Genomic DNA, 23,336 nt, shown 5'->3' with positions numbered 1-23,336 from the left:
TTGTGTATGGATACCTCAGAACATACCTATGACTCATGGAAATCAACCAGATGGGCGAAGTTACACATTCATTCTCTCTGCCTAAGCAAAAGCAAGCTGACCCTGCGGATCTTCCTAAATCTTAGACACCATCAACCACGTGCACTATGCTGCTTTATCAGTTTCTGCAGCCCTCACTAATTCATCAGGCTTCAGCCAACCACCGCTCAGTGCCCACCAGCAGCAGGAGAGCAGCGAGCCAATGCTCCACCAAAGGATCACCCGCACCTTCATGGCCGTTTGCTCAAGATACTCCAAACCTACCTTTGCATTTTCAGTCAGACAGAGACTAAAAATGGCACAAACCAACCTTCCATCAACAACGGATCAAAGCGGCTCCTTCTAACAGCTGTCAGCAACAACTCAGTCATGGTCTTTTTCCCAGAGGGGATCAGACCTAGCTGCTCCTATCTGCAGATAGAAGCTGAAGCAAAACTCACCACCAGAATGTTAAACAGGCTTCACATTATGCTTTAACACATTAGTTGGAATGTAAGTAGGAATCTTAGAAGGACGTCCTTGTTGACAATCCTCCATACAATATACATAGGACCCTACAACACTGGTGTGAAACCAGTGAGAACTAAACATAAGAGCCCTGCAACAGAGTAACAGAGAATTACCTTAGTGGACTTAGTAAATCCTAACAAACATATGGCATTTGAAACCCATCTCAAATAATCTTTTCAGTTTTACATCTATCCTCCTTAAAGCAGAAGAGAGACACCAGCACAAAGAGGAGTATCTGATACCTATGTGTGTATATATATCTGTACGTATAAACAATGTTTACCAGGAAGCTCTTTTAAAACTTGCCTATTTGCTTTCCAAATAGTGAAATCATAATATAGCTCAATGGCACAGCCATCATTTTTAGGACCATAAAATTCAAAATTAACAAGAAGCAGAATTGAATCCCATTGCTCAGGGCACTGATCTTAAAATCACTGGCTTAAAGTTTTATTCTGCGTATTTAAGCACAGCTAATGGTTCAGGACACCAAAAATCACACTATGACCATATTTTGATCAGCTTACAGAAATGCCCACTGGAATAAAATGAAAACCAAATTCCTTTGCTCACAGAATTTGTTCATCCCGTCTTAATTTGTGACAATTCTACAGCAGTGCTCACACAGACCAACACTCAGCATCACAACAAGAGGAGAGCAGGTCTCCTCCTCCCAGGTTTTCTGTCATTCGGTGAACTCCATACAGTATTCTTATTGAGACAGGCAAGATGCACATGCCTTAGAAATAGTAGCAAGTTACAAACCAGGATGCTGGGAGTCTGTGACTTACAAAGAGATACTAGCACAGATAGCCTACAACTTCCCACGCTGATGTAATATTGCAATGGTCAGAACCACCGAACACCTAAGATGAAGAAAAAACACCACAACCCTCAACTGAATTTAATAACATTAATTAAAAAAAGGAGGCTAGAAGGAGATCCTCTAGTCCTGACCCTGAGTTTGAAATGAGAAACCGTTCCTGAAATGAAAACACTACACCAGCTCCATATTTCACCTCTGTTATCAGTATTGAAAGCACCACCAAATGGCACCAATTAATACTTTTCGGTATCATCACTCATTAAGCAGATAAAATACTCACTTGGAACTGGTCTGAAGTCAAATTTCTTTTACACACATATCTAGACAGCTATCAGATGGTAACTATTACTAAGGATGTTAATCGCCTCTAGCTTCAGCAGAAATGCTTAACACTGTCCCCTGCCATCCACAGTCTTCTACTCCAGCATTTAATAATGTTCTTTGCAAGGTTTGTATATAGCATTTCCTCTTCCAAAGAAGTTTTTTTCCTTGTCCACGGGCAAGAAATAAACCATAGGGACCTGCAGTTTTCACTTTGTCAAATGCTCACACACTCAATTTTTGATCAAACTTGGAACATACGTTAATATACAAAAATGATTTCAGCCCAAAACATTGTCCAAAGTGAAGTGCAGTCAAGCAGCACAGAAGCTCCTTTACTGGCTAGCAATTAAAAAAAAAATTATTTATCAGAAGACGGTATCAGAGCTATCTCTAAAGAGCAACAGCCACCTGTTCACAAGAAATCGCTCAAACCAAACTGTCACTTGCTTCCGAGGCAGAGGCAAATAGCAAAAAGAAAGAATAACAGAGCGGAGGAAAAGAAAAAAAGAAAAAAGAGTATGTGCATGTGAGACAGAAAGGTCATACAATGGAAACATGCAAACAAGTAGAAATATAAGTTACATACATTAACAGATAAATCGAGTATGTTAATAGTTTTGTAGCTGCTAGTGAAAAAGACTTCATTCTCTACATCTTACTGATCACTGCAGTAACACCTGATACTTCAGTTCTAGAACTACCTTACTGCTAAGCTAACTACTAAATCTAACTCTAACAATACACATTAAAAACCAATGGTGTTCACTACTCACTTAGACTCATCATAAGGCGTTTTACAGATGCAGTAAAGCTTTGTGTCCTTCTTTGTTTCCTTTGAGGTAGTAGAAATCATTTTCTTTTTCTTGGACTTGGAAGCTGACAAGTCTCTCTCCTCATCTCGCTTCCTCTTCTGGGAGGATATTGGCATTGGGACTGTGGTGGAGGAGGAGGAGGTGACGCTGGCTGTGTGGTGCTGTGGTGGTGATGGCAGCGGTGGTGGCGGCGGTGGTGGGGTGGCAGTGGCAGCAGCAGCTGCTGCGGCAGCGGCTGCAGCTGCTGCAGCAGCAGCTGCCTGGGCTTTTTCTTTTTCTTTCTTAATTTTAGTCAAGTCTCTCTTTAGCTCCTCCTGAAGTGCATTAAACAAATAGAGAGGGAGGCACTTCACATGATTATTCCAGAACAGGTTTAAAATGCAGACATATCCCCGTGAGTAATTGGAAGAAAATAATTCAAGTCTTCCCAAGGTGCAAACTTAACGTGCACAACCTACAGCATTACAGGATGGCACACTATGACCTGCTGGCTGCAGATTTACAAAAACAGTTTAAGGAAACAAGGTAGTTTCAGCATGGGTAAGAAACAAAAAGCATAAAGAGGACATCCATGGGCTTTGCAGAGAACCATGCATACAAAACCAGAACTTCTTTCCTTAAAAGCTCACTGAGAAAATAGATCAATTAAAAGTTATTGCTGAAACATTGTCCCCAACTTAAAATCAAGTAGGTCTGAGAATAACTGTCCTTACCTGCACTTCAATTTGTAGTTCTTTGTCCAGAAGAGCTCTTTTTTTCAAGATTTCAGCTTTGAGCTGTTCTTTGTGCTTGAAAAGTAGAGCTGACAACTTGGTAGCATTCTGTTTACTACGCTTCTGCTCCACACTCTCTTCTCGCTTTCGTTTCTTAGCTGCCTGCTTTTCTTCTTTATCTATCTTATCCAGAATGTATTTCATCACTTGGTTGCATACAATCATTCTGGTGAAGAAATAAAGAAAGAGTACATTGTGCTGAGCTGTCTGTCTATCCCCAGTTGAGAGAGCAGAATCATTTACTTCTCCGGTCTCTAGAAGCTTCAAGCCAAATTATTATGTTTAATAAAATGAAGTGGTAGATTATTTCTCCCATGTTTGCTGTATACCCAACTACAATCCTCTTTCCCTGCTTACTTGGTTCCATATATTTCACTTATTCGGCCTTATTTTTCCAGAATATAATAAATAAACTTTGGTTTCCCTTCCCATTCTATTTTAATCTTCTTTGAAAACTAAATGCTTCTTGTTGCCAAAGTGACCATGAAAAATAACTCACTGACATTTGAACTGAAATCAGACAAAATAGCACAGGCTGGGAAGAGTAGCTGCTGCTACAGAAACCCAATTCAAAATACCAACTTGACTATCTGACACCATTAAATGAGGAGCATATGACAACACTTTTTACTTTTATCACACTGTGAAACAAGTAGCATCAAACTGTACCACAGTAATCAACAAAGCTTTTGCTCTAATTTGATGATAAAAAGTTTACAAAAAACACTGTTTTCTTACTAGATGTCAACACACAATTGTAGTTATCCAACCATAGCAACTATTTGAGATGATGTCAAGATAAACCCAAGATAACTGATAAACAACTTTGTGTTTAGCAGCTCCAAGGAGGAAATCTAGCTTGCTGAATAAGTGCTACCTTCCAACTCTTCAATTCCTTTTGTAGAGTGGAATGCTTAATGCTGAAATGAGACTAAGTGATGCCAAGGGACAAAACTTCAATACATATTATCAAAGTAAAATTGGGAATATAGAGGACTGAGTTAGAATTCTCACCTATTACTTTCATGTGTTACTTTAACCAATTTTAAAATAGCAACCTCTCTTTAAGAAAGTGCTTACTAAGAAGTTTTATAATGTCATTTAATATGTAAAATAAGTGTAAATGTTCCAATCTAAAGATACAACATGATGCATATTCACCTCTGATTTTCTTCCCTCTCAGTTGGAGTCAGTGTCTTCTTTTGTTTCAAGTGTTCTATGACAGCGTTCTGTTTCATAACCACCTGCAGGACAACAGAGAACCCAAAACAAAATATGAAAACTTTAGCTGGTATTTCACAGTACCACTGGGAGAACCAGGACATTTCCTAAGTTAAAAGAAAAAAAAAAAAAGCAGCATTTATTTCAGTAAGTGAAAAAATGGAATTGAATTTGTCAGGGCAGCACTTGTTTAAAGTAATTATTTAAAATTTGAAAGTTTTTAAAATGAAATTCAATATTGACACCTCCTCCACCAGACAGAGTAGGACATTTTGTTTATGCACTGTTTAAACCTAGGGACTAAACATATGTTGACAGTATTTCTTCAGTGATGTTACTTTTATTTAAGAAAAAAAAAAAAAGTAAAAAAGAAGGTAAGATTCTATTATATAAATGTTGGTTTTGTTCGTTTTTAAAGCCCCGCAGCCATCCAACAGCATTACATTTCAGATACCTCTTTGAAACCTCAGTTCCTTATGGCAGGCAACAAAAGTACTGTACATGTGTTCTGAACATTAGCTCTCCTACCTATAAGCTATCTTTCCTGAACTGAGAATAACAACATACTGTCCCAGCAGCTAGTGGTAAGCTGAATCAATGTGCCAAAGACTGCAAAGATGGTACAACTGTCTTGATGTGCTGAATTAATGTAGAATATGTAATTAAATTGCCAAAACCAATTGTATGCTATCTCTGAAAGAATCAAATTAACTGCCTACCAAATGTATTAACATTATTAACAAGAACAGGCATTTAAAATGAAATTTTTTTCATTCATTAAATTTTTATTTTCTTCTGTTAACTTTACCTGTTTCTGGATAATGTCACTCTGATTAGAAGCCTGAAGGGTGTGCTCACGTTTAATTTCTATCTGTTGCTGCTTTTTCTTCTGTTGCTGCTCTCTGAGCTGCTGAACTCTCTGCAGCTGCTCCTGAACACTAGCTGCTTGAACTGTTACCACATTCTGAATCTGGTGAGCCTGTACTGGGCTACTTTGTTGAATCTGAATAGGTAACTGAAGCTTGATCTGCTGGGGCACACTGCCTTGTTGGGCTTGTATCTGAGCCACAACATGTGATTGAAGCTGGGAGAGAACTTGGACTTGTTGCTGAAGCTGAGGCACTGTAATAACTTTAGTTGGAGGCTGCTGAAGTTGCAGCTGAGGACGAGTTGGGGATTGCACAGGAACCTGATTTAAACTTTGAGTAGTTGGAAGGGTTGAGACCGAAGTCTGAACCTGAGGTTGTAATTGCTGCAGCTGAGGTTGAATTTGTATGGGAGCATGGGGCTGCATCTGAATCTGTTGTTGGGTTGTAGTCTGCACCTGAGCTGGTTGCTGAGGCTGGACTTGGGACTGGCCTTGTGGAATGACTGCACTCTGCGGCTGACTCTGGACTTGCGTTGGAGATTGTCCTTGAGCCTGGGTCTGCGCTGGAGACTGCACTGGAGATTTAGATGACTGTGCTTCAGGTGTGACTGGAGAGTCAAGAGATGTTGGAGTTTGAGATTCAAGTGGGGTCTGAGTTTCAGGCTGAAGTGGTGGCTGTGGTGCCTGTGGCTGGGTGGGGGACACAGGTTGAACGCTCTGATTCTGTGCTTGAGGCTGGGCTTGCGGCTGACTCTGAGGCTGTGGCTGAACTGGTGGCAGCGCTGATGTCGGCTGTGCCTGTAGAGCTTGCTTCTGCTCTGTAGCTGTGCAGGATTAAAATAAATTTCACTCACTTCAAATGACAAGTCTACCAGCTTTAGTCAGTTGAGCCCTTTAGAACTACTGTAAAAGTCTTCAAAATACTCCTAGGCTTATAATACATTTCCAATAAAGCTACTTTTAAAACATATTTTCTCCAACCACACAAGAACTCCCATGCAAACTAAACTGAAGCCTTTTTTTCTTCTGAATAGAATAACACTTACCTGAGGTTGAAGTGGAAGCTGTTGTTGTAGTTGTGCTAGCTGTAGTAGCAGCTGCTGGCAGTGGGGTGAAAAGGAATCTCTGAATTGTACCATTTGGCATAGCTGCTTGCATAAGTTGTTGTCCTGGACCAGGTATTACAGTCACTCCCTGAGGGATTAATTGTAGTTGACCGGTAGTTTGACCTTGTCCCTGAATTACCACTGTTAATCCTTGACTGCCACCCTGAAAAACATTAAAATTGATATATTAGTGACACAATTCTTAGACAGACTTGCTCTAAATCAGAATAACTATAGTTTTGGGTTTCAGAATTAAATACCTATATCTTGTATCTCCTACATACCATTTTCCTGAAATACAAAAGTGGCTCTGAGATAACGAAATAGCATACTACTCCTTCAACACTGCTATCAACAAATAACTGAACTGGAGTTAACAACAAATATTTTCATCCAAATACTGAAGAAGAGAACCCTACTCAGAAAGACGCTAAAATGGAATATCTGTTTCTAGAATTTACAAGCAACAAAACCAAGAACATAAGTCTACATGAAGATAAACTACAAGTTTGAAATAAAAAGATTTGAGAAAGTTTATCGAGCATAAGCATATTTTCACACTCAGAGGCTATTTTTACCTGTCCTTGTGTTAGCTGTGTAAGTTGGGCCATGGTAAGTTTCACCTGCCCCTGCTGAGGACGAGGGGGCTGCGATGCGGTTTGTGGCTGTATTTGCTGAGGTGGTGTTCCAGGACTTGTTACAGTCTTCTGTCCAGAACTAGTAGAAGCTGTGCTGGTACTAGAAACTGCTGTAGAGACAGGCTGACCTCTGATTATCTGAGTCACTACCTGCTGTGACTGACCTGTAAGAGAATAATTTCTGATTAAAAAAGTGTCTAATATTTTAGTCATTAGCACTATAAGCTTTTGAATTGTAACTTCTTGCAGTAATGTATTATCAAACAAGAGAAGCAAATATTGCAGTTTGCACAGGAATTCCCATTATATACCATTTTCCTGTGTGACTGCTTAAAAAAGGTCTGTTAATACACAAAGAACTTCCAACAGATTTATTTTTTTTTTTTTTAATATAGAAAGGCTCTCTCAATATAAACTTACTCTGAACATTTTTCTTAATAAACAACAACAAGATAATTTTAACTACTAGATTTCTACTAGCATGATCAAAAGCCAAGAAAGGCACTTGTTACAGGTCAAGCATTAATGAGGTATTTTTTGCATTGGAATATATGGTACAGGAAGTATTTATCTAGAAACAAACCACAGATTTCACAGTGGAAATTTAAATATTAAAATGAACCTACTGGCTGGAAGAATACCTTGCTGCACCACTAGAGGTGTTCGAATGATGGTCTTTCCAAGTGGTGACTGCTGTAGTGGTGTTCGTATTACTGTCATACCAGGACGGAGTGGTGTCCCTTGCATCACCTACACAGACCGGAATAAAAAGTATAGGTGAACTTAGAAACAAACACACACATCAAAACACAACACAAAAGCACTGAGATATGCCCTGAAGTTGTTGTTTTTAGTTTTTTTCCTTTCCTTTCAATATAGTAAGAAACAGAAGGATGCAAGTATATCCAGCATTTTTCACTTGTGCTCCTACTGATAAGGCTTACCCTGCATCTAAGCTATTGATTTTTCTAGGCTGGATAGAACTCGTATACCCTCAGGAATAAAGGATCCACTGACACTATTACTGAGATGAAGCAAAAATGCTGAGAAGTGACTAACCCAAAGTATTTATTTACCAAATAACTTACAATATATGCACACCACATTTTTGTTTTAAGCAATAAGAAAAACATCTTACTTGTGAAGTACTTGTTGTTCCTAAAGTCCCCGTGGTATTTGGCCTAATTGTTACAGTGGCTGTCCTTGGCTGGAATGAAGTAAATGTTTGACTTGCACCTGTTGTTGATGGAATGATGCCCAATACCTTTTGCTGAACTTGAACAACACCTAATTAAAGAAAAATTGAGAATTCATTAATGAGATAATTGCTAGCAGAAGAACAAAAAGCAACTCCAGGATGGCTCTCAACATGTCTTCAGGTTTCTAAAACATGTTTGTGTCTTTTAATGCTTCTTGGGATAATCTCTGTCATATTGTAAAAAGCAGCAGCATAATACTTTGTCAACAGTCCAACAACATTTGAAGTTATGAAACAGGTATTTCAGAAAAGATTAAGAAAAGAGTGAATCTTCATAAAGATCAGTATGATGGTTAACTGCTAATCAGGCCTTGCATGACATCGTGACACAAAATTAGAATTAAGCAATCGTTAAGTATAAGTTAATCTGACTCTTTTAAAATGGAAGAGGACCAGTTTAAATCTTTCACCTACAAGCTCATGGTGCTAAAGAAAATGGGTAATGCTTTTCTTGTCACCTAAGAAACTTCTACACAAAACTGGTATCTTTCATGATTTCCTTTGATACTAAGTAAAATGGAGATGGAGAATCAAACTTTTCTATTTAATATACATTCATGTATCTCCAAGCATTAAGCTCTCTTCTTGAGGCAAGAAGGAAAAACGCTAACCTTAGTTTGGAGCCAAACTCTTGCTCACCAGTGAAGAGCAGATGCAGGAATAAATGTCTAAGAACAACAATGGATTTTTTTTTTTATAGTTTGGTAGAAAATTATTTTGTTGATGTTTTATATAGATAATGAGAAAAAGCATGCGGCATTCCACACAGTTAAAAGTAGAATAATTAATAGGCAAAACACTTGCATTTTTTCCCCCAGACACAAATACTCAATATAGGGAGAAAATGGTATACATTTTTCTCCCCCTTCAAGTCACAGTTCATTTCACTGGGAAAATAGTGTCAATGGAGAATTAAACAGCAAGCTGGAATACATTTTGAATTCGGTTCCCTTTCCCCTACCTCCTTGAGTTGATGGCACATTGACGGCAACAATCTTGCTGTTTGCAGGGAGTGGCAGCTTAGTTATCACTTTCCCTGCCATCGTTACTGGACTGCCTGAGATCTGGAAGGTCTGCCCTGTGCTGGCAATGGTTGTGGCTGAAGTGGCAGCTGTGCTAGTGGCTATTGAGGTACACAGAACAGTCAATTTTAGAGCAGAATAATTAGTCAAGAATATGACTATTTTCAAGTATGAAACAGCAAACTAGAGGATTATTTTTACAATGTGTCATTCTTTCTTTTGGAAACAGCAAGTTACAGCACAGAACACTTTAATCATCAACAATTACCGGTACAACAACTGTCAGTAATAAATGAGACAGGTCAGAAATACATCTAGGAAGGCTGAGCAAAGAAAGATTAGGCAGGTATTATTTTAGAAGAACCCTGCTGATATGGCAGAGAGTTAAGTGCAATTATATAAAATGCAGTTATGCTATATTCTGGAGAAGATGGAGGTGCTGGTTGTAGGTAGGATGCCTGTATAAATTCCTCGTTAGATTTTCTTTCCAAGATGAATAATTACCTGTTGAAGACTGGCCTTGTTTAACCCAAGTAGCAAAAGTCTGATGGAAATTCTTGTTCTGTTGGAATGTTACTGTAGCTGGAGAACCCACTTTTGTAGTGAGTACTACTTTGGTTCCAGTGGGAACTGGGCCCGCTAAAGGGCCTACCACAACTTTCTGTGGAGTTGAGACTGTACTTGTAGTGCTGCTGGCTGTCGTGACAGTGGCAACCACACCTGCTACAGGTATCTGCTTCTGTTGTTCCAGCCGTTTCTACAGAATTCAGAAAAAAAATTTTCAGAAAAAAAAATTCAGAAAAAAAGATTTTTCAGACTTTGTAAAATAAATGCTGTATTGGAAAATAACCTTGGTAAGATTTCAGTTCAAGTTGTAAATGACTGAAGTATAAACTGTTTGCATATCTTAGAGCACAAGCCTCTTTACTCTGCTTACAGAACTCAACTAGTAATTTTCATCTCTAAAACCCTCAGATTATGTTAATTTCACTACATGTTTTAAAGAAAACATATTAATTAACCTCAGATGAAAAGATGAAAAAAACCTCTTTGAAAAGTATTCATCTTTATTTGGCTTTGACTGTGTACATAAAGCCACCATGTACTTCAGTGACGCACCATGAGAGTTCATTACTGGCATTCCTAAGTCTAGAGCTGCTTAGAGCTGGTCAGTCTTTTAATTTTTGTGTTATTAAAGCACAGGAAAAAAAATGGAGTAATATTCCAAAGTCAGCTGTACACCATGACAGCTCTCCACTACAGCACAAAACACTGCTGATCTTAACTGGAGATTGGGGCTCCCAGACAACCCTTGCTGTTTAAGTTGCGCCGCCTTCTGTTCACTAACCTTAGCCAGTTCAACTGCCTGCGCCTTTTCCTTCTCCACCCTGCCAAAGACACACAACCAGAAAGAAAGTTAAAACAGCACATAAATTTCAACCATCAAATAGTATTTCAATTTATCCAATTGAACTGCTCTTATAAGAACAAACGTCAAGTTTGTTGAAGATCACTGAGAAATGGGTTATGGTTTTTACAGTATTTTGAAATAAGCTATTGAAAGTGCATGCAACATTCCCAAAATACTCAGATTTATGTGACAACCTAAAAGAAACTATTAATCAAAACTGGAATTTATAAATACATCCGAGATTGAAATACGATGTATGTAACATACTACTATATTATTTTTCATGGGACTCAAAATGTTCCAATACTCAATACAAAATATTGTAAATACTTTCTTTTTAATTACTTGAATATTCTAAGACTGAATTTACCTTTACTTAAAAACACACATATGCAATAATGTTGTTTTACAGAAGTATTTACACATACTGTTTAAAGTCAAGCAAAAGCATTACAGTTATAGCCTTTAAATAATACAACATTGACAACTTCATAAAAATGGAATTAATTTAATACATCTGTTAGATCTGCATAAATTAAATTTTAGTATTAGCAAATAATTCAGCTTTATAACTTCATGCTTCAGTATTACTAACAAAAGGCACAGAAATAAAAAGCAACACAGATCAGCCTTAACTGACTGTGGCTATCAAGTTTGTGCTCTCTAGTGGGAGCTTTATTTAACATACACACAAAAATCAAAACTTTCAAAGAAAGCTTATTTGAGTTGGTTTACCTTTCAGCAAATGCCCTGATCTCCCATAATTCCAATTCCTCCTCTGCTACCCAACTTTCAATTATAACAGGACCTGTTTGCTTGGGTGTTTCTGGCCTTTTTGGCCTTAGTGCACTTGATCGAAGTCCCTTCCTCTGGGGTGTTGGAGTTTCTTTAGAGAACAGTCAAAACATACACATTAAGCTCAATCATAAGAGAACTGAAGTGTAAAACAAAATTTAGTACCTTTTTTTAGTCTTATTTCAGAAAAAGGAATGCCTTTCAGCTTCAGAGAAGTCAATATTTTAAATGTATTATCTGTTTCATATAGTAGAATGAATAGTTCGTGTCAAGCTATGCTTGTTCCTTTGATGTTCTGAATTAACATAAAGATTTAGTTACCTTAATTTCTGTAGAAGCTTACGAGGTAGGGGAAAAATGTATAAACAAACATACCTTTTGGAGCTTCTGGTACACCAATGGGACAAATAATTTTTCTTATACAGTATTCTGACCGGATGCCATATGGACCAACATCTCTTCGCTTAATTATTTCTGTCGTTGTAATTTCAGTTTCAGTAGTTTCTAAAAGAAATTAGTCCCAACATGTTAAGAATGGGAAAGGAATCCCCAGTCAATCCAATACACTCCAGGTAAAGAGCAACTACAGTGCAAACTGTTGGCTATTAAAATAATACATGTAAAAACAAATTAATATCAAGCCTGGAACAAAAGTAACACTCAATATTAACAGCACTGACAGTCGTATTCAGAAACTCCAAAATTTAAAGGAATACCTGTACGTGTAGTTCCTCCCCCAGGCGGAGCTTTTGCAGCCATGTCATCCCATTTAAGACATGCCCACAGTAATCGCAACATAAGGCTCACTCCAGCCAATGATTTTACTGTCTGAAGTCGGTACCTGCCACAAAAGTATTAAGTAAATTTTAATATCAAAATGTATTTATATTACCTAACTAATCCAATGACATGTTTCCCATTCTACCTGTATTGAACAATATATATGTTTTTAATAACAAACAGCAAAATTTAGAACAGCTCCCATCTAGCCATCTATACGAGAGGTTTTGATTTTGCAGCTCAAAGTGCTCTTTGAGATTCCAAGAAGGAAGTTCAGAATTAAAAAGGTACGAGAAAGTCAGGTTTGAACAACAACAAAGACAGTACAGTTATTCCATCATGTAAGTAAAATTACTGTCATTTCAAAAATCCTAATTTTTTTGTGAGCAAGAGGAAAGATTTTCCACTTGGACTCAGGTTAGTGAAAAAGTCACTTCTGAGCACAAACATGTGTATCACCTTTACGCTTAAATCCAGTTAATTTCATTCCACCCTAAAACTTTTCCTCTGAAACAGAGCATACATACCTCCAAGTGATCCCAAAAGTTGGTCTCGGGGATGGATATGGCCAGATATCCAATGCAGGCTTTGCATTATAATTGAAATAGGGAACTTCTCTGATCCCTCCTCTTCTGGCTAGCTTTTTTAAGTCATCATTGGGTAAAACAAATATACTTTTTTTACTGCTTTTGGTTACAAATTTTCTGTATGATGGCAAGGCAGTTCCAGAACGTGTTTTTTTGGGTTTTGTAAATTTCATCAACTTCACTTTGTCTTTCGTCGAGTACTCTTTGCTGACAGTCATGGAAGTAACCAGCGTGCCTTCTGGGGTGGACAGTGAATCAGTCACTGTTGTTGTAACCACTGTTTTACGATGTTCTTGTACAGAAATGACATCAACATTACTGTCTGTAGCCGGAGTGGTAAGCTTAGTCACAGTGGTGGTGGTAGTTACAGTGGATATAGCACAGTTTTCTGTAGATGACACCACTGCTGTTTTCTCATCATTAGAAGCTAGAGTCTCTGCAACTTTAAACACAGTTTTGGATTCTGTAGAAACAGTTGATGTTGTGGTGGTCACTTCAGTAATAACAGTTTTTATTCTACTTTCTCCATTAACGTCTTCTGCTTTGTATGCCTGTAGACCATTCTGATCAGCAAAGTCACTACTCAAGCTAGATTCCTCACATGACATTACAGGAGATGAAGCGACTTTCTTATCCTCAGTATGTTCAGTTTCCATAGATTCTGTTTCACTGCTAAGGTTATTTTCTTTACAGAAATCACGCGTTGGTGTTGAAGAAGTATCAAGAATGGAAGACCTCTGAGGAGAAAGATGCTTTTCTTCAGTTTTCTGCACATATTTTGTGACTTCCTCTGATGACTGAATAGTCTTTTCAGCTTCAAATTCAGGTGAAGTCTGCAGAGATGACTTAGGGCTCACAGCACTTTTGTCAACACTGTCCTCAGTTGTGATGTCACCATTCATGAATGGCTTTACTGATGATTCCTTAGAAGTCAATGGTTTCATTTCATGCTCTGGAAAGGATTTATTAATATTATTAACTCTTGGTTCAATATCATCTCCTGCTGTTGCTTCATAGGTGACTTTAACTAAACTTTCATTATTTGACAGTACACTTATATTGTTGTCTTTGCCATTCATCTGAAGTGTTGATTTATTTTTTTCTAAGTCCATTTCAGTTTCTTCATCTTTATTATTCTTTTTGTCAGTAACACTATTTAGATTTGCTTGATCAAGGTATTTGTTTATGGTATTTGACTCTACCTTCAGTTCCTCACCTTTCTTTTGACCATTAGCTTCAGTCAGTTGAGAGCTCAGTAGTTCCTCATCAACTTTCACCCCATCCTCACATTCCAAAGTTTCACTTCCAAGGTTTCTTTCAGAAATAAGCTCCGTTTTAAGTGGTTCTATTTCTTTACTAACTAATTTCTGGTGAAACACAACCTTGTTTTCAGATTTACTTTCAGTTTTTCTTGGAGTAATGTCTTTCTCCAGTTCACTTTCTTGAACAGACAGTGGTTCAAAATGGCTTTTTATCATACAATTCTTTTCTGGATCTCTGCTCTGCTGTTCAGAATTCCCTTCTGTATTTGTATTTTCAGACAGAGCACCTTTTCTACAGCTGCTTTTAGTTATCAATGGCTCTGAGTTTTCACATTCTCTCTGAGATACTCTGGTAATAGGTAGCTTTTGTTTCAAAGGCTTTTCATTTGTTTCTGAAACATCCCATTTGACTTTACCATCTGTATTTGTTTGTTTCAAGTCATCGACAAAGGAACTCTCGCACTCTCTAACATCTTCTTGTACTTGACTCTTATCAGCTGCCACAGGTTCAGAGTTGTTCTCTTTGATATCATTCTGAATAGTCTTTTCACCTTCAGAGGATTGAAGCGAGTCTTCATCTGGAAGCTGGCCTTCTCTTTTTGACAGCCTATTTGTAGAAGGTAAAGAGAGCTCATCTAGCTCACCAGTTTTCATACAAGAGATGCTGCTGACTGGCAAGCTATCCTGTCCTGTATTGTCACTTTGGATTTTATCTGAAATAAAGGTTTGATTTTGGGAAGACGTATCTGATTGACTGCCCTCCTTTACTTTTTTCATTTGGAGTTCATTTAAATTTTTCTGGGTGCTTAATGATTGAATGCCTCCATTTTTAGCAATAGCCTCCAGTTTCATCCTTTCTAGACGTTGTTTTTCTTCCAGTGTAAATTGCTTTATTCGCCTCTCAAGTAGTCCATCTAATTTTGATGACTTTACTTTCCTCTTGTAGCAAGTCCTTAAATGAAATCCCTCACTGACATTGATTATATCAGACTTACAATGACTATCCCCATCTTTTATTGAGGATTCAGTTTTCATGTCTATATCCATAGGTTCTTCCTTGATGACTTTATAATTCTCACCATCGATTTCTTTCTCCACTGTGAAAAAATAATTCTGAATAAGTTCCTTTAATAATACCAAATGTGTTTTTGCATTAAATACTAATAAATAAATGCACTTTGTAACATAGTAATGAATAACAAAAAAAGAAAAGAAAATGAAAACTTTAGACAGTTCAACAAAAGATAATTAAAAGAAAACAACTGAGACATTATAGATGTTTTCTAGTAGTTATTCATGAGGTCATATGCTTCTACACAGAGTATTGCAAAGAATAGCTGGTTTTATAATGATGTATGTATATCACCTTTGTCTTTCGCATGACTTAAGTTTTCAGAATTTGTATCAACTTTTTCTTCACGTGACTTTTCTTCCTTCACTTGTGCTTTCTCTGCTGCTTCTGATGTATCACCTTTGTCCTTTGCTTGAAGATCATGAGAATCTTTCATTCTATCTTTCTCTACTTTTACCTTCATCAGACCTTTTCTTTTATCCAAATTGCATTTTTCATCTTCATTCTTTGCTGTTAACAAATTAAACAGTTTCAATTATTCGAACGTTTTTTCCCTTTAATCATCTGCTACATTTTAATACCCACTCACACATCTGCCAACGCAGAAAAAAGACGTACGTATACACACCCATGTATTTAGATGCCACTTTTTAGCTTGTGATTATCTACATATTTTCCTGTCTTTAATTTACAGAATCTACCAATACTACACAACTTCGTAATTGTAACAATTTAATGTAGCTAAAAAATATCCATGAGAACTGAACTGAGTGTATTAACAGTGATGACAGGTTATCAATTTTATAATTAATGTAAATTATACAAATAAGCAACAAACGGGAGCGTGTAAAATTTTTTAAAGATTCTAATTAATACAGATACTTACTTGGCAACAACTTTCTGTAATTTGCATTGGTATTTCCAGGTAATTTGGGCATAAACCTGTGGACGTGTGTTTTACTGATCCAGCTCCAGCCACCATATCCTGTTACTCTATATTCCTCTCCTTTTTGTTTCCAAACCTATTAAATATTTTAAATATATTAATTGTAATCATGATTTTTACTGCACTGTTGATGTATGCATTATTAAAAAAACTAAGATGTTTTAAGTTTAAATTTTTAACTTTGTAATTTACAGAATTTTTGAAGCAAACTGAAGTGCATTAAATTGAGCATACAAGCTCAATTTCAAGATGTGTCTGCTGGTAATTGAATCAATTCTGTCAAAGTAAATCTAAAACTATTTCCTTTATTTATCAGTAAGCTTCTGTATTTTGCATGTTCTTCATACAAAATAAAACTTCACCTGATGTTTAACAGGAAATGTATATTTCACCCATGTAGCTTGCTGCATTGTTTCTTCTTCTTCTTGTTTTCTTTCTTTTTTTTTCACTTTCTCTTTTTCTTCTCTTTCTATTGCCGTCATTCTGCGTAATCTAGCACGTATAGGTTTAAGCACATTTAAATATATTTAAGTACAGGATCTTATAATAGGATACAATAAATCAAACAGCAGTCTATACTACCCATTTGAATAATTTTAAATATCTGAAGTTAGGAGGAAAAGCTAATATCAGGTTACATGCGTGAATTGTAACAGGAACACCACTTTTTTGCTTATTCCAATAACACAGACATAGTTGCCTGCAACTGTGCCTAACAGTAGATACAGCTTTAGTAATTAATAATAACAAGTTCCTCTGGAAGTATAAAATTTGAAAATGCACATATATTTATTTTTTACCTAGTATGCCCCAAGGATTCCCGCCAGATTGGCAACATGACAACTGGTTTAATTGCACATTCCAATATAGCCAGAGCTAGTGCAAATTCTCTAGGTTTGCTGCACATCTGAACAGCCTTAATCCAGTTAGACCTAAATTGGAGACAAGATAAAAACGTGAAACATATACAGGTACTAATACAGCATGCTAAGTCAATTAATGTAATAGGATAAAGCCTCCTATGTTTTAATATTTAACTCAAATGCGCAATCTTCAATCATTCATCACAAGACTCAAACTTATTCTATTTCAATATACCGAAGCATAGTGCTTGGAAATCACCAACTTGATAAAACAAAGGCCATAGGTTCATTCATACTATTAGCAAAAACACAAGAGAATACATCTTTACCTGTGGGAAGCCCAGTTAGGGTGAAGGAACGACGCTGGGATATTGTTTTCTAGCTGAATAATAGTTAGCCTTAAAGTGGATATGGTAAGAACCTTGGACCCATGTACAGACCCATTCCATTTGAACTCTCCAGCAGTAGTCAGACAGAATTTATGTGAGAGATGCCGTCTCTTGTCATGGTCTTCCCTGTGCTGGTGCTTGTTCAGTGCAAAGGAATTAGTGGCATACTGATTATGATAAACACGGTATTTCCCCTCTTGACCTAATTTGAAATAATTGTTGATATTTCCTTTCATCACAATTTCTCTCTTTGTGTTCATTCGGGAGACTTCACCTTGAGAGTTGACCACCAGAACCTAGTCCAAGAAAGAATGATTTCACAAGTTGAAAATTTAATTGTTATAAGGCTTCAACTGTCTATATACAAAGTAAAAATATAAAGATACCTAGCACTGGTTTGTAAAAGCAAGTAACTCTTATGTTCTCGCACTCACTGCACAAAGAACTACAATATTCTCAAGAGCAACACTTGGAAAGAAATGTTGCCTCTTCAGCAATTCAAACAGGAACCTGTTTTGCTGCTCTGAATTATGCCTATTGTTGGCTTTGGGAAAATAGCTAAGCTAAACTGAAATAAGCTTTCTGTGAAACACTTTCAGAGTAGATATAATATGGATAACTTCTCATAATAGAGTTCCAAACCAGAGAGCTTTCATTTCAGTCTGCAGCAAGGAGTGCTACGATTTTGCAATGACTATTTTTAAATTAATATAATCTGCCAGAACAGATTTTTTTTCAAATGAACTGGAAACCTGGTTATTACTTAGCTACTCAAACAACAACCAAATACAAACCACTACTGAGTTACACTTCTGGCATAGCAGTTCCGAGAAATTTGAAGACAGAAGTGGGAGAAAACGTATATAACTTACTACTGGGTATATAGTAAACAATTCTGTAGCTTGTGACCAGCACTTTAAAGTCAAGTACATGCACTGAGCCACTGGTATTCCACAATATTGATAGCAACTTACACAGCAAGAGCAAACAAAAAGGAGGAAAAATGTGTCTTGTGACACAATGGGTGGTTATTAGAACTTCCTGTCGAAAAGCATCCTTCAAAATCACTTTTTTTATTTAAAAAAAAAACAAACCCAAAACACACAAAACACAGTTTTACAAAACAGTTTTCATTCTTCCCCGAATTTTCCAAAAGTGCACAAACCTCTCTGTTTTCTTTATGTAACTTATTTGCTTCATGTGCTGCAGCAGCAACCTGCTGGCTTTTCATCTGGCACAACTTGCTATCTGGATTTCGTAATCTTGTGAGCATTCGTGTTGAACCTGGCGTCCCTTTTCCAGCGCCTGGAGAATCACTTCTTTCACCATTAGTTTTCTCTCCTGTCCAAGAAAAAAAAGGTATTTAAAACAAACTTAAAAGCTAAAAGTTTTCTGTTGAAGTATGGAAGTAAAGATAAAAGACAAACAGCAGGAAAAATATACAGACATTTTTCCTTTATTTGTTTTTACCTATGTCCTCTGAAGTCTGCGATCCCCCCTCTGCATTTTCAGCATCATCAGGCATCTTAATGGAGTCATTCTGCACAGAGCTGAGCTCACTACTGTTGCTGTTTTCAACATCTGCCTGTGGAGCTGCAGCAGGCGCACTGTTGTTGCTTGGGATCATCTGACCAGTTTCTTCTACAAAAGAAGAACTTGATTTTTAGTTTCCCCTCTTGAATTGCATCAATGCAAATTTTTCTAGTTTTTGGTTGATTTTTTTTTTTAACTAAAAAAATAAAAGTCAGATGAACATCTTTTGATGGACTGCAAAGAAATACCCATAAGATATTTATTTCCTACAGAGCACTGAATCCATGGATGTTTTTGTTGTTGTTCTGTTCCAAGTGGTTTCTATAGCTCTGAATTAAACCTTAAACTTTCTGTAACTGATATATAAAACATATTACTCTACGTATTAATTATTTGAAATAAAATTTGTATTTTTTTCCCCTTTCTATATACACACATGCAGTGAGCCCTTTACTGAGATTTTGGTTTGATTTAAAAATGTAGATTTAATGAAATTTAGTGCTCCTGAAGCCTCTATGAGTCTTTCTCTTGACCACATCACACTTTAACAAAGCAAACCATTCTCAGTTCCTTTCCCATTTTCAATCCTATCTTCGATCATCTCCTCCTCTTCAATGTATTGATTCTGAGGAGTACCACCAATTTCAATTCCATTGGAAACATCTTTTCAGACCTCCTCTTCTACAAACCTGAAATATCAGCTTCTCCTAATATTAACATTTCTTCTAATATTAACATTTCTCCTAATATTAACAAAGTTTATTACAAAGTTGAGATGTATTCATATGAAGAAGTTCAAGAATTTTTGACTTGGGTAAGACTACAATTAATTCAGCAGGAGAGAAAACATTTACTACTACACTATTCCAAAAAAGCTGTCTGCATTACACATCTGAACATTATAACAACAGAAAACATATTAAAGTTGCTTAGAGTAACTTTCAGTCACACTGTAGGCTTGAGAGAATATCATTCTAAAAGAACACTTTGATAACTTACATTACAATGGACCAAATTCTATTTGTTACTAAATCTAAAAATCTTTCTTAAACACGATGTTATCACTTTACAATCATTGACATACACTGACATTGACACACATGCAAGTCTTAAATCTGTTTACAGCTCCTGTCGATCATTACAATTTTTATCCTGAAATCTCAGTGCAACAGTTTACTCATATGAATGAAATTATCTTATTAGTAACTGATGTAGTGAATGACAGATTAAAATAATAAGAGCCATTAGCAAATCAGAACTTGAAATAAACTTTGATAGGATGCTAACAACCATTATGGATCACTGTGCAAAAACAAAATATAAAGAAAATAGAACATAAAAAGCTTAGCCATAGTCATCTTTGGAAGGCATGGAAACAAATGCTAATGTCATGGAGGACCACAAATTTCCAGCACTGATTGCAAGAAAATTAACTTTGAAATGTTAATGACAACGTAGCAGTAAAGGATGGCACTGCAAGCAAACAGCATGAGTGATATACGCTGTGAATGGTTTTAGTGGACAAACCAGATAGAAAAACTGAACAGATTACCCAAATTACAGAGGCATCAGTAACAGTGCCTTCTGTACCTGCGAGTTCCTGATGGAGCTCTGATGCCACCTTCTTCTCTGCCACGTTGTTGCTATCAGGGGTTTCTGACTGACACCCCATTGCGTTCTTCCCTTCAGAGCAACTAGTCTCTCCTGCAGAAGGATTTGTGTTGTTGCCGTCAGTGCTCGATGTCAGAGAGTTACTTTTATCCCCAATGACTGTTGCCTCTATAGTAAAACGCACAACAAAACTTTAGGGATATTCTTTAGTATGTCTTAGGTTGTCATTTGGGGTCACTCATAGAAAGCAGCTTTATTAAGGGTGTCTAACTATTTCACGCTGTTGAGATATTTTTTTCCCTTCCCCCCCTTTTGTCTCCTGCCACTGGAAAGTCTTGTCTGAAACTACTTAATTCAAGTAAGGAAAACAATGTTTAAAAAAACGCAGAAATACTGCTTACTACAAGATGTTGATCACACTCTTTCAATGACGCCTGTACTTCAAGCTACAGCATCTTGAAATTACTTAACAAAAGAAATAATTATGATATACAACCACAAATCAGCAAATATTGCTTAAAAATAAAGAATCAGACAACATGCTAGCTTGAAAAATGTGAGGACCTTAATTAAACTATCTCCTTACATAAACATAGTTGTTAAAGCACAATCACAGTTCCTTTACCTTCATTTTTTACTTTTTCCACAGCTTGCTCAGCAGGTGTGTCCTCAGCTTTATCTTGGTCTCCAGATTCTTCCTTTCCTTTCTCACCATCTGTCTGGTCATTCTCAGCATCATTTTTGGCTTTTTCTGCCTCCTCTGCTGGTGTGTTTCTGTCCTCCCCTACCTCTCCTCTTCTTGCTCTGATAACATCCAAAATTTCATCTACAATAAAATGCACTTCATCAGTACACACTAAGGAGCACCTACAGAGCTTATAAGCCTAAAAGAGCATGGAGTAGATACTGTTTCCTTTCATTTATGGTCAAAAAGTAACAACCAACTTTTCAATCACTATTTCTTCCTCAGAAGAAACAAATCTGAAGGTCTAATAATGATTAATTTCTCAAATTATGCATTTATATAGTGATGACAAATTCACTTCTAAAGCAGAATATCAAACTTTCATGGCCCTCCCCAGAGCCTCCACAGATTTACATGGGCAGTCATCGTTTCAAGGTACATTAACTAACCTCTAGCCAGGAACTGCAAGGCAGACAGCATTCCTTTATACTTTACATAATATTGGAGCAAATATCTGAGCTTGGGAGTTTTTTACTATTCCAACTCCTACTGAGTTGTTAAATGTTTATGAAGATAGAGAGTGAGTGAGAAAGAGAGAATAACATAGTAAATTAATTAATTGACAGCCAACTCTGACACATGAAGTGATTACAATCTGGCACACCCTAAGCATATCAAAAATTTTAATCATTCAGGCCATCCTGGAACACACGACACGAAGGCCTACAAGTCATCACTATACAGCCATGCTGGTACATCTGGACTCACAGTCCAACCGTGGCTAACAGGAACAGAATTAATACAGGTACTGTCCTAGCTTCTTGTATTCTTTTTTGAATACAGTTTTAATAATACACTGAAAAGAACTTACATTATCAGTTTGGCTCAATGAACATTTCACAATAAAATAAATATAAGCTAGAATTTGATTCAAAATGCAATACTCACTTCCATGAGGCAGAATATGCTTACCATTTGCTGCAGAAAGGAAAGACTTGTTGGTGCCCCTAGCTTTGTTAGTAAGGTCTTCTGTTACATCCATGTGCCGATGAATTTCTTCACGCATTTCTTCCAGAGTTTTGCATAGGTCAGCTTCCCAGTAATCTTTGTCTAGGCATTCAATTAACTCTGCCAGCTGAATCTTTGTGCTATAGTACCAGACTTTCTTATCTTTCTCACTTTCTGAATCTTCCTCTCTACAAGAGTATTTAAAAAATATTTTAATATCGGGAGAGATGACAAAAATGATTAACACCCTACTTTTATTATTAAATATTAAATGTCAATACCTGAATGCAAATAAACCAACATTAATCACTTCTTTCTTTATATTTAATATCATTGTAACTAGCAATCTACTAAGTCCCAAATAGTGTGCAATGAAAGAATGTATAACTCTAGAATCCATAAAAGGTTTTGCTTCTGATTACAAATTCAGGAAATCTGAAGGGTAGAATTTTACATTCATAAAATATTTTATATTAACATCCGTAAAGCTTTGATGACACCCTTAAGACTGCCCTTAGTCCAGCGCTACAAGGTTCCATTAGAATGAAACAGTATTAGCTGTTACCTCCAGTTTCACTATGTATTTCAAGGACAAGCTTTCAATACTAGTAAAAACACACTGTATTGCAAGCCAATAAAGCCCAGAGGCATCGGACCACAAAGAAAAAGCATCCTACAGCAAAGACCCACTGTTTGTATTTCCACACACCTCACCCATTAAAAAAACATTCAAAATAACATTCTAGAAACAGTCCATGAGGTCATGAGCATTTTTTTCCCCTTCTTCATTCTTAGAGGGTTTTGAGCACAGAAGTTCTCTTGAATTAAAGGCTACCACCACATTAGTAACAAGTTTGAGAGTTTTCTCTCGACAGTGCACAGGCAGAACATCCAAGGGCATAAACTGGCTGCTCTGTACAAAGCTGAATGAAACGTGTCTTTGGTCAGATCTCTTTTCAAGGCTCATGTGTGAGCTTGTGGAAGCTTACTACACTAT

At 36.8% G+C, this 23,336-nt stretch overlaps 1 protein-coding gene across 1 annotated transcript in view; it reads right to left on the bottom strand.

The window, feature by feature from the left end:
• Positions 1 to 23,336, bottom strand: part of BPTF (bromodomain PHD finger transcription factor) — a 42,487-nt gene that overhangs the window by 7,121 nt on the left and 12,030 nt on the right. The window contains 24 exon segments of the mRNA XM_015879533.2: positions 2,473 to 2,825; positions 3,225 to 3,450; positions 4,446 to 4,528; positions 5,314 to 6,197; positions 6,420 to 6,642; positions 7,058 to 7,281; positions 7,759 to 7,867; positions 8,256 to 8,404; positions 9,902 to 10,154; positions 10,746 to 10,785; positions 11,544 to 11,694; positions 11,979 to 12,107; positions 12,320 to 12,444; positions 12,911 to 15,329; positions 15,599 to 15,814; positions 16,191 to 16,326; positions 16,613 to 16,742; positions 17,051 to 17,182; positions 17,443 to 17,798; positions 18,668 to 18,843; positions 18,973 to 19,143; positions 20,626 to 20,814; positions 21,272 to 21,472; positions 22,304 to 22,527. Of these exon segments, the coding sequence (XP_015735019.1) occupies positions 2,473 to 2,825; positions 3,225 to 3,450; positions 4,446 to 4,528; positions 5,314 to 6,197; positions 6,420 to 6,642; positions 7,058 to 7,281; positions 7,759 to 7,867; positions 8,256 to 8,404; positions 9,902 to 10,154; positions 10,746 to 10,785; positions 11,544 to 11,694; positions 11,979 to 12,107; positions 12,320 to 12,444; positions 12,911 to 15,329; positions 15,599 to 15,814; positions 16,191 to 16,326; positions 16,613 to 16,742; positions 17,051 to 17,182; positions 17,443 to 17,798; positions 18,668 to 18,843; positions 18,973 to 19,143; positions 20,626 to 20,814; positions 21,272 to 21,472; positions 22,304 to 22,527 (7,299 nt within the window).

This window comes from Coturnix japonica, chromosome 18 (genome assembly GCF_001577835.2).
Source record: "Coturnix japonica isolate 7356 chromosome 18, Coturnix japonica 2.1, whole genome shotgun sequence".
Taxonomy (NCBI): domain Eukaryota; kingdom Metazoa; phylum Chordata; class Aves; order Galliformes; family Phasianidae; genus Coturnix; species Coturnix japonica.
The sequence above is the reverse complement of the archived record's forward strand: the minus strand, read 5'-3'. Positions and strand labels throughout refer to the sequence as shown.